This window comes from Apium graveolens, chromosome 8, assembly GCF_009905375.1.
Source record: "Apium graveolens cultivar Ventura chromosome 8, ASM990537v1, whole genome shotgun sequence".
Classification (NCBI taxonomy): domain Eukaryota; kingdom Viridiplantae; phylum Streptophyta; class Magnoliopsida; order Apiales; family Apiaceae; genus Apium; species Apium graveolens.
In genome coordinates, this window is record NC_133654.1 from 75030347 (window position 1) to 75040310 (window position 9964).

Sequence of the window (9964 nt, forward strand, 5' to 3'; positions counted from 1 at the left end):
AAGATGGGTATTAGATACCAGAGTTATTGGTTTTAGTACAAGTGGGAGATTGAAAGGAATATGTCCTAAGTCCAATCATGTATTAGGATTTAGGAATAACTTTTATGTAATCTGTTTTGATTTCATTGATATTAATAAAAGACTTGTTTTGTTTTTATTACGGGCTCTATCTATTTAAGTGTTTAAATAAGATATACCATAGTTTAGAGTAAAGCTTTTTATGGATTATGATGAGATCATAATAGTGAGACCTAAAAGATGATAACTCTAAACTTAAATAGTTCCTGGTCGTAGGATTACTAACTGGTAATTAATAATCCGCAGAGATCGGTACATACTATGCTTGCTTCATTATGAAGGATGTTTGTTCTCATAGACATTTGTGTGGTGACACTATAGCTAGTATGTAGGTGCTTATTATGGAATAAGTTCACTGAACATGACTCGCACAGCTGAACAACTGATGGAGTTCACTCACGTGTCAGCAGTTGTTCACATAGTGATAGTTGTACAAGTATCCTTAGACTTGAGGTCATCATAGTCATCTTGAGTACACTGAACTATGCTTTGGTTTAGTTCTTAGTCTCCAGGGACAATTATTAGGGCTCTTCTGGGTATAGGAATTTGTACACGAAGGTAGTGTATGATCAATAAAGGATCTACCCCTTCCAGTGAAGGAAACGAATGTTCAAGGCTGATCCACTTATGCTAGTTCAGGAATCTCTGGTCAGAGTGAATGAAATTAGAAAGGAGTTTCTAATTTGCATAGAACTACGCATAGTAAATGGTAAGCAAGTGATTAAATTAGATAGGCTTGACACAAGATCCATGCCTTGTATTTAATCGGGACATTGTAGGGTAGAAGGAGTTTATTGTACGGTAACTATTCACTGAATAGGTTCTTGGTATTCTAAGCAGTGAATTCATATTATCCGGATAGTCGCGATATGCTGAGAAGTATCCCTCACGATGTAGAATAAATGTGATTAATTAATTAATCATATTTAATAAATTATAGAATTTATATAAATAATGATAAAATAGTTTTATTATTATTTATTTCTACTACCGGCTTAATATTGAACCTACAGGGTCACACCATAAAAAGAGAATGATTTAATGGTGGAGGAATTAATTAATAATGGCTAATAATTATTTATTTGTGAAATAAATAATTAAGTGGCAAATTTAATAATTGATTAAATAAGATTTAATTGATTATAAATTAATTAAGAAAAGTTCTTAATATTATTAATTAAAGAATTTAATTTTTGGAAATTAAATCAAGAGAGAGAATTATTTCTAAAGTGTTTAGAAAAAGGATTAGTAATTAAAAGGTGTTTTAATTATTAATGAGAATAATAAATGGGATAATAATAATAATATTTATGAAAAAATTTCAGCTGAAAATTTTGCCTATAAAAACACTATTATAGATCCTAATTTCATTCTAACCCCATCGAACCCACAACCAACCCGAAAACCCAAAAAGTTTGGAAAACCCAATTCTCTCCACCTCCTTCCTCCTCATTAACATCGTTTTCTTGGTGGATACCGGTGGAGTGCTTCACACTTGAGGAGCAACTGCTAAGGATCTCTGATCGTTGTCTCCGAATTATTTTAAAGGTTAGATTCGATCCCTCGAATTTTTATTCACGATTTATATGCTTTTATTTGAATTTTATATGTGTAAAAGTGTTTTGCCATGCCCCCGCTGCGTTAAAAATCCAACAAAATATACAGAGAACTTAGCTTAACTCTTACAAATCATATGTAAAATTTTGGGATTGTATTAGATATAAATTATTCAGGATTTTTTTTTCTGATTTAGAATATGTTTTTCTATTTAATTAAGATTTTTAACAAATTCATTATTATATGTTTACATTCAATTAAGATTTCAAATTTTCTTTTAATTGATATTCAATCAAAATTTTATATTATCCTTTAAAATTCAATTAAATTTTGGTAAACTCTTTTAAAACTCATGAAAGATTTACTACACGTGTGGCAATTTATTTTAAAGGATCAACGAAAAATGCTAGAGTTTCAAAAACAGTTCCCAAAATAATAAACCGCGTGCTATTAAATGTTCAATCATAATTAAAATGAGTCTCGTGTATTAATATGAATTCTACGAATTCAAAGATGACACGTGTCATTTCGGGAATATCTTTGGATTTTTTTATATGTAACATTGCTTTTGGTCAATAATCTAGGTAATCCTTCAACAATCTCCAAGATTTTGAGCAAAGCATTCTCATTAAATTTAAAATCAGATGTTATAATCTCTAGATTATTATTATCCCCCTTAAAATCTTTGTAAAATCTTGAAATTCAAATATAAAAATCTGCATTGAAAACTAATGTACTAACCTGATCTCATACTTTAGTGGCAGATTTAGGTGTGTAATTCATGCCATATTGCAATTTCTGCATTAAAACATTGCACACAGTACCATTTCATCGGTATTTGCTTCATTCTCCGTATTATTTTCCTTACATTGTTGAACTTGTGAAGTCATCTAAAAGAATGTATTTTTTAATTTAATGGAGTACTATGGAGTAAGATAATTGTTTGTTGATAGGTTCTTGATCATTTTGATTTTTTCAGGTTTTTTCTGAGAATTGTTTATTTTACCTTTCTGTCAAAAAGAATGGATGACAAAAATGGTGTATTAGCAATGTATCCATGGTTTGCCATGGGCCACCTTACTAGTTTTCTTCATCTTTCCAACAAACTTGCAGAAAGAGGCCATAAAATCTACTTCTATGTGCCCACCAAAACACTCTACAAGTTAGAGCAGTTTAATCTTCACCCGAATCTCATTACTTTCATACCGATCACTGTCCCACATGTTGAAGGCCTTCCTCCTGGTGCTGAAACAACTGCTGATATTACCTATCCAATGCAGCCTAATCTTATGACAGCTATGGACATGACACAGCCTATAACTGAAGCTTCTCTTAAAGAACTCAAACCCCATTTTGTTTTCTTTGATCTTCCTCATTGGTTGCCATTGGTGGCACGCTCTTTAGGTGTTAAGACTATTTTTTATTGCACTGGAAGCTCTGCAACTATCGGATACTGGATAAGGGAAACAGGCACTTTGAAGAATGCGTTGCTGACAGAAACTGATTTAATGGAACCTCCTCGAGGATTTCCCCTGACATCAAAGATCAAACTGTATGCACATGAAGCTCAGCAATTGATAGATCAAGGTGGAAGAGAGTTTGGCAAAAATATGTCATTTCTTGAACGCCTTTTTAGATCATTCACTGAGTGTGATGCCATTGCTTTCAAAACTTGTCGAGAATTAGAAGGTCTGTATTGCGATTATGTTCAGAATCATTATCAGAAGCCTATTCTGCTTGCAGGGCCAGTTTTGCCCGAACCACCAACTTCAAAACTAGATGAAAAATGGGTAAAGTGGCTGGGCGGGTGCAAGCCAAATTCTATCATTTTCTGTGCATTTGGAAGCGAGTGTGTAATGAGGAAAGATCAGTTTCAAGAATTAGTATTGGGATTGGAGCTTACTTGTTTTACCTTTTTGGCTGCCCTGCGACCACCACTTGGCACAGAGAATATAGAAGCTGCACTGCCTGAAGGTTTTGCCGAAAGGATTCAAGGAAGAGGTGTAGTAGATGGAGGATGGATTCAGCAGCAACTAATATTGGCACATCCATCTGTAGGGTGCTTTGTTACTCATTGCGGATATGGATCTTTCTCGGAGGGTTTGCTTAATGAGTGCCAATTGGTACTACTACCAAATGTCGGTGATCAATTTATTAATGCAAGAATGATGGGCAGAGATTTAAAAGTGGGAGTGGAGGTCGAGAAAGAAGAAGATGGTACGTTCACAAAAGATGCAGTTTGCAAGGCTATACAATCAGTGATGGATTTTGACAGTGAAGTCGGGAAGGAGGTAAAAGAAAACCATGGCAAGTTTAGAGAGCTTTTGTTACAGAAGGGGTTTGAGGATTCTTATATTGATGATTTTGTCCAAAGAATGCAAGGACTTATGCAAGGATGATGACTAAATTTTCTTCTAATAAGTTCAAACCCTTGCTAATCATCATCTTGTCATCTGTATTTTTAGCTTGATTTCCCTTCCAACTTGTGCTTGATTTTAATAAATGGATTAGGCAGAAGCAGAACAATATCAGTGCTATGCATTATAAAATTGATGTCTCTGTTTCAACTGAATCAAGGTGCTTTGGTTTTTCTTTCCTAGTGGTTTCCCTGGTAATAAAGAAGATAATATTATCTTCTTTACTGAGATTAGCTGAAGAGATTACACCATTGTTTGAGTATCCAGTTCTCGGCATTTTGTAACACTTCAGAAACCAGGCATCTCACACAAAAAATTCTACTACTACTGGACTACTATGTATCCCTTTCCTCTGATGTAGTATCAAGTATGTATATGTACACATTACAGTGAGTTCTTGGATCTTGTAAAATTTTTGTTTTATTACAATAAAGTCTTAATACATAAAATAGATTTCCCTTAGATTTGTCGCATTCTATGCACAGTGACAGTTTTTTGGCCTAAATGCGGCTGTTACAGAAAAAACTGCTCTTCAGCTGTTGCGAGAAGCAGATGCTGATTTCACAATCAAACCTTACCAAAAACATCATTATTTTAATTTTTTGCATCAAAACATATACGTCAAAAAAATTACCAAACAATCATATGATTTTTACAACAGTTCTTTTTTAAGCAGCACTTTTTCAACAGTACAACCATTTTTAACAGCAATTCCAAATAGAGCCTTAATCACTTAGTTTAATACTAGTAGTTATACATCCAACAAGCAACAAGCATTTGTGTCTTTATACAAGTGTATTTAAGTGATATAATTTTAGGAAGGAGCTTATACTTTAAGTGAACGATTTAAGGATTGCTAATTAACTGAGGGGTGTATTGAATTATGATTTTAAAGGATTTTTTTCATTCATGAAATCTAGGTATATTCAACTGAGATTTTAAAAAATGTATCAGAATTTTATGGTATTCAACTAGGATTTTAAAATTATGCTATAAAATCTGGTAGTATTTAATCAGGATTTTAAATTATGCTACAAAATCTTATGGTATTCAACTGAGATTATTTAAAATCCATTAAAATATGATGATATTCACATGCTGACGGATTTTTTTGAACTTCATAAAATGATGGATTTTGTGGAATTGTTCAATGTATTTTATGGTTTTTGAAATCTCACCATAATTCATGAGATTTTAAAGGATTGTCTTTAAATCCTAAAGACTATTCATCAACTCTACGACATTTTAACTCCAATCCGTGTAAAATCAAAATAAGATATAATCCATTAAAATTTATGGATTATATATAATGCATTAAAATTCTAGTTCAATACACCTCCCTGAAATTAAAAATGTTGGGCAAGGTAAGTAGGATGATTTATGAGATATAAATATTTTTGTGTTAGTCCCATGACAAACGTTTGTTATAATAACATATTATATACGTGTGAAGTTGAATTTTTGTTATTCCCAAACAATCTAACAAAGAATTACAGAAGGGGGTTAAATGTAATTCTGACTACTTTTTCAATTTTAAGAATTGTTCTACTATAAATATATAACAGTGTCTGATTTAGCTAAAGTGCAGAATGAAAGTATTGAATAAATTAAACACAAAGTAATCAAATACAAGTATTTAAAAACTTTCTGGTGGATTGAACTTTCCCACCAGAGATATATATTAATATGAGAACTCTGTGATGCAAAGTTTGCACACAGCTGCTTACAAGTTGAACTTACAAGAACAGAGAAATTCTTTACAGATATGGCTTTATCTATTTCTCTGGTAATTGCTTTCTAACTTACTTCTTGTTCTACTTGCTGCACTTGGTTTATATATCACCAAGTTACATGATAAAAAGGCAAACAAATAAGATAAAATATTTCTAGTCTAATTTCATGCTCCTTCATTTCTCAATCCAGCATCTTTGAATATCTTCAGCTTAGCATGGAAATGGAAATGCTTCTTTGTTATCTAAAACCTCTAAATAGACTACCACATTCCATTTGCATACAATCAACGCATGTGACTGTCAAGTCACTATCAAATGCTCTTTTGAATTTGTTCATCTGTTGAAACTCAGTTAGATCATCCGTTGAAACTCTGCGGGATCATCCGTTGAGACTTTGTTGGATCATCCGTTGAGAGTCTGGTTGATCATCCGTTGAGACTTTAGTCGATCACCTGTTGAAGCCTTGTGGAACATCCGTTGAGACTATCTTCATAGCAGTTGACTCCATTTCATTTATACAAGATTACAAAATATCTAATATTTACAATTAGCCAACCTATCTTGTATATCAATCTAGTAGTCAACATGACTTAAAATATTCTACAACATCTAGTTCTCTAAGGCATTACAATATGCAGAAATGTGCTACTAAACTTTTTAATACATAAGCTACCCATTTAACGGATATTGAAGTGATCATCCGTTGAAAGCTACAAATTCACTTAATTAAATCTACTAAGTTTTTGTTTGACTTATCATCAAGTACACAACATATCCTAACAATCTCCCCCCAATTTATGTCTACTAGAATCGTAGGCATAAATTAAGAGAAACTTGATGATAACAAAACACCCTATGAATATAGACCGAATTATAGTAGATAAAATTAACAAATGCTGCAATTTATTGAATTTTTTTACTGAGGAAGGTTTGTAGAGAATCACAAGTCATTTTCAAAGTGCTCCTCTAGACTGAGCAAATTTAGCTTATTTCCTTGACTGTCTGAACTTCTTTCCCAATTTCACATTGTTTTCTTCAATCTGGTGTTGGAGTTGCCTATAGAATTCAGATTCATCTTCATTTGTCTGATCCAGCATTTCTTGCATCTCCATGAGAGTTTCATTGCTTGAAATTTTTAGCTGATCTTCCATCCTGAAAAATCTTCTGGTGCATTTTTCATCCTTGAACTCCATCAACCAGTAAGGCATCAAATGCACTCTACTTCCTGTGTAAGGAATTGTTAGGACTCTTGGGAGTGCATTTGGTCCTCTCCAGCTATTCCTTATCTCCTCAATTTTGTTCAGTACCATTTTCTTGGCAACAATGTTGAATAAAAAATTCTTTTTTATTGAGGAGAAAATATTTACTAAAACAGAATAACCTTCACTGAGAATCCTCTGAAGAGGCCAAGTCATCTCGTTCCATCCTTGTACCTGAAGACTAATCTTTCTGGAAGATGTTTGTAAGCATCAATAGCTCTAACTTCTTCTAGCTCATCCAGATAAATATTTATGTCTAAGAATTCTTTGATGTCACAAAGGAAGAGTTGATCTCCCTTGTTGACAATTGGTTTGGGTTTGGCCAGTGATTTGGATTGAAGTCTGACATATTTGACTTTCTTGATTGCTCTTTTCTTTGTCTTCTTTGTCTTGGATATGATTGAAATGTTTAGATCAGGAAGAGGCAGGCTATCCCAATCTATAGGTTTATCCTTAGGAATTATGGGTTCACCATGGAAATTTATATCAGGATTAACCTTGAATTCAGCCTCCTTCAATGTAGGTTTGGTTGTTTGACTTGAAGTAGTAGATTGGGTTGGCATATATTCATCCTCATCTTCATCAAAATCTAGCATCCTCTTCGGTTTGAGCTTGTATCTCATTTTCTTAACCTGCTTTGGTTCTGCATGCTTTTCTTCAATATGAGTCTAAGCTGTCACAGTGGGCATTACATGATCTATAGTTGCAGGCTTCTTAGCTTGGTTCTTGGCATCTAAAGCAGCTTACTTTTGTTGTTGTTTGAACCTCACCTTTTCTTCTTTCTTAGCCTCTGCAAACTGTGGATGTCCAGCCACCACACAGATTAATTTGTCATTCCTATAGATTTTAGCAATTCTTTTCTTTAACACTGAATCTCTAGGATCTTTGAAGAAAGCAATAGACCTTCCAAGCATCTTCTTCTCATCAGGCTTGGGAGTTTCATAGGCCATGTCCAATGGATTTTTGTTTGAGTTCTTTGGATAATTTCTTTTTGGCTGAAAAATTACATTGGCCATTGGAGATTTGATTGATGAAGGTTGTCCCCTTTCCATGTTTCCTAAGCTCATGTCATTGGCTGAAATTGGTCTCAATTGAGAGAAATGAGAAAAGACTTTGTCTTGTTTCTCAATTGAACCAAATTTCTTCTTGATGTTCTCATCAAGCTTTTTCCATTTTTCATTCAACTCCAATTCAACTGCTGCTATATTGATTAAATCAATGTTGTCAAGCATTGGTGGCTTTGTGAAGGCAATTGCTGGAACTATTACCTTGCTTACATTTATGTTGAGCACTTTCACCCCCTCACTAGCTGACTCTCCTTGGCTAACTTGAATGATAGAGTCTTTCTCCCCTTTTTTGTTAACATCAAGTTGAGCAGAGCTTGAGGTTTGTGCAGCCACCAACTGTTATAGCAAACTTGTTTGAGTTTCTTGATTTGTGAGTATCTTGGCCATTAATTCCTCTATATTTGTCAGTCTTGAATCCATGGCCTCAACTTTCATGTTCAGATCAGTTTCCTGCCTTAGCTTTTGAGCTATTTCTGTCATTATGATGTTAGGGAGCCTAGCATCCAACCTTGCTACAAAGTCTTGTTTTACTTCAGAAATTTCTTGCTTTAGAGCATCCACATCCTGACTTTGTTTGAGATCCTGTATCATGTGGAGTTGAAGAGATTCTAGGTGAGCTTTAAGTAAACTCTTGGTGCTAGCACTTTTGGATGCTTGAATTGCTATTTGGGTGTCATAAATAAGCTTGAATAGTGTGGATTGGAGATGTGGGTAAGAGCATTCCTTGTGCATCATCCATGATGAAATATCTGCATCTCCCCCTATGTCCATGCATTCTTCTTCATCATCCTCACCATCATCCCCAAATGAGTCATCGGCATATTCAAAATCAGCACCAGCTATGGAGGGCATGGTAGTGATTGCATCTTTGGCCCTTTGCATTGAGGCAGTTGTGTGCACCAAGTTGAGAATTCTCTCAGTAGCCACATTGTCCTGTTCAACCAAAACTTGATAAGCTGGGACAGGTTGAGTAAATGCCTCAGCTTCATAAGAGAAAGAGTCTAAAATAGCTTGATAATCTTGTTGAAATAACTATTTCTTTTCAGCCTCATTGACATCCCTTAACTCACTAACAATGGGCTCTTCCCATTCTTCTGTACTTGCTTTTCTCTCATGATCTCTCTTTTCTTGCATCAAAGGCTCCCCTTGGCTTCCCACCCTCACACCCTCACCTTCACCTATTAAGGTGGGACTCCACTCACTCACTTTTTCAAGCTGGAAGAAGTAGCTTGCATATTTTCACTCATTTTCTCTCCTTTTGCCTAAGAGCAACTCAACCTCTCCCTCTATTCACTCCCTTCCCTCAATCCTAGGAGTGATTGTACAACTACTAGATCATCTGCACTTGTAACAATAGTTGAGATTTCAAGTGGTGCAGTGATAGTCAATGGATGAGAAACATCCGTCGAGGTAGTAGTTGAGAGTTTCATCGGATGACTGCTGTGAAGCACATCCGTCGAGATACAATCACTAGTCAACGGATGAACAATATCCGTCGAGATAGTAGAAATGACAGAGTTTGGAGTAGAAACTACCATAGAATCTGTGGTGATTGATTTGAGATTTGGCACAGATTTCTCAGTAGAATCAGAAAGAAATGGCAAATGTGTGATATCCCGTATTTTTTAGAATTATTATTATTATTTGAATATGTTTATGTGATTTTCTAATTTGAAAGGAGTAAAATGGTGGATATTTTATTCCCGTTTGACGAGTTCATGTTATTAAATGGTAATGTACTAATTGTTAAGTGTTGTATCGATCCTTGTTAATTTCAGAAAATATTTACTTAAATGTATTATTTTCAAAAGTTTATTTGAATGACGATTATTTTATTGATATTGGTAAATTGA

General features: G+C 34.3%; 1 protein-coding gene across 1 annotated transcript; it reads left to right on the forward strand.

Annotated features, from left to right (window-relative positions):
* Nucleotides 1-2657: 2657 nt before the first annotated feature.
* LOC141679044 (cyanidin 3-O-galactoside 2''-O-xylosyltransferase FGGT1-like) lies at nt 2658-4379 on the forward strand. Its single transcript, XM_074485526.1, has one exon. The coding sequence runs from the start codon at nt 2658-2660 to the stop codon at nt 4032-4034; it is 1377 nt and encodes a 458-aa protein (XP_074341627.1). The 3' UTR covers nt 4035-4379.
* The last annotated feature ends 5585 nt before the right edge of the window (nt 4380-9964 follow it).

What these genes read in the sequence shown, in the direction of transcription:
- LOC141679044 (XM_074485526.1), top strand. Translation starts at nt 2,658, where the DNA reads ATGGATGACAAAAATGGTGTATTAGCAATGTATCCATGGTTTGCCATG.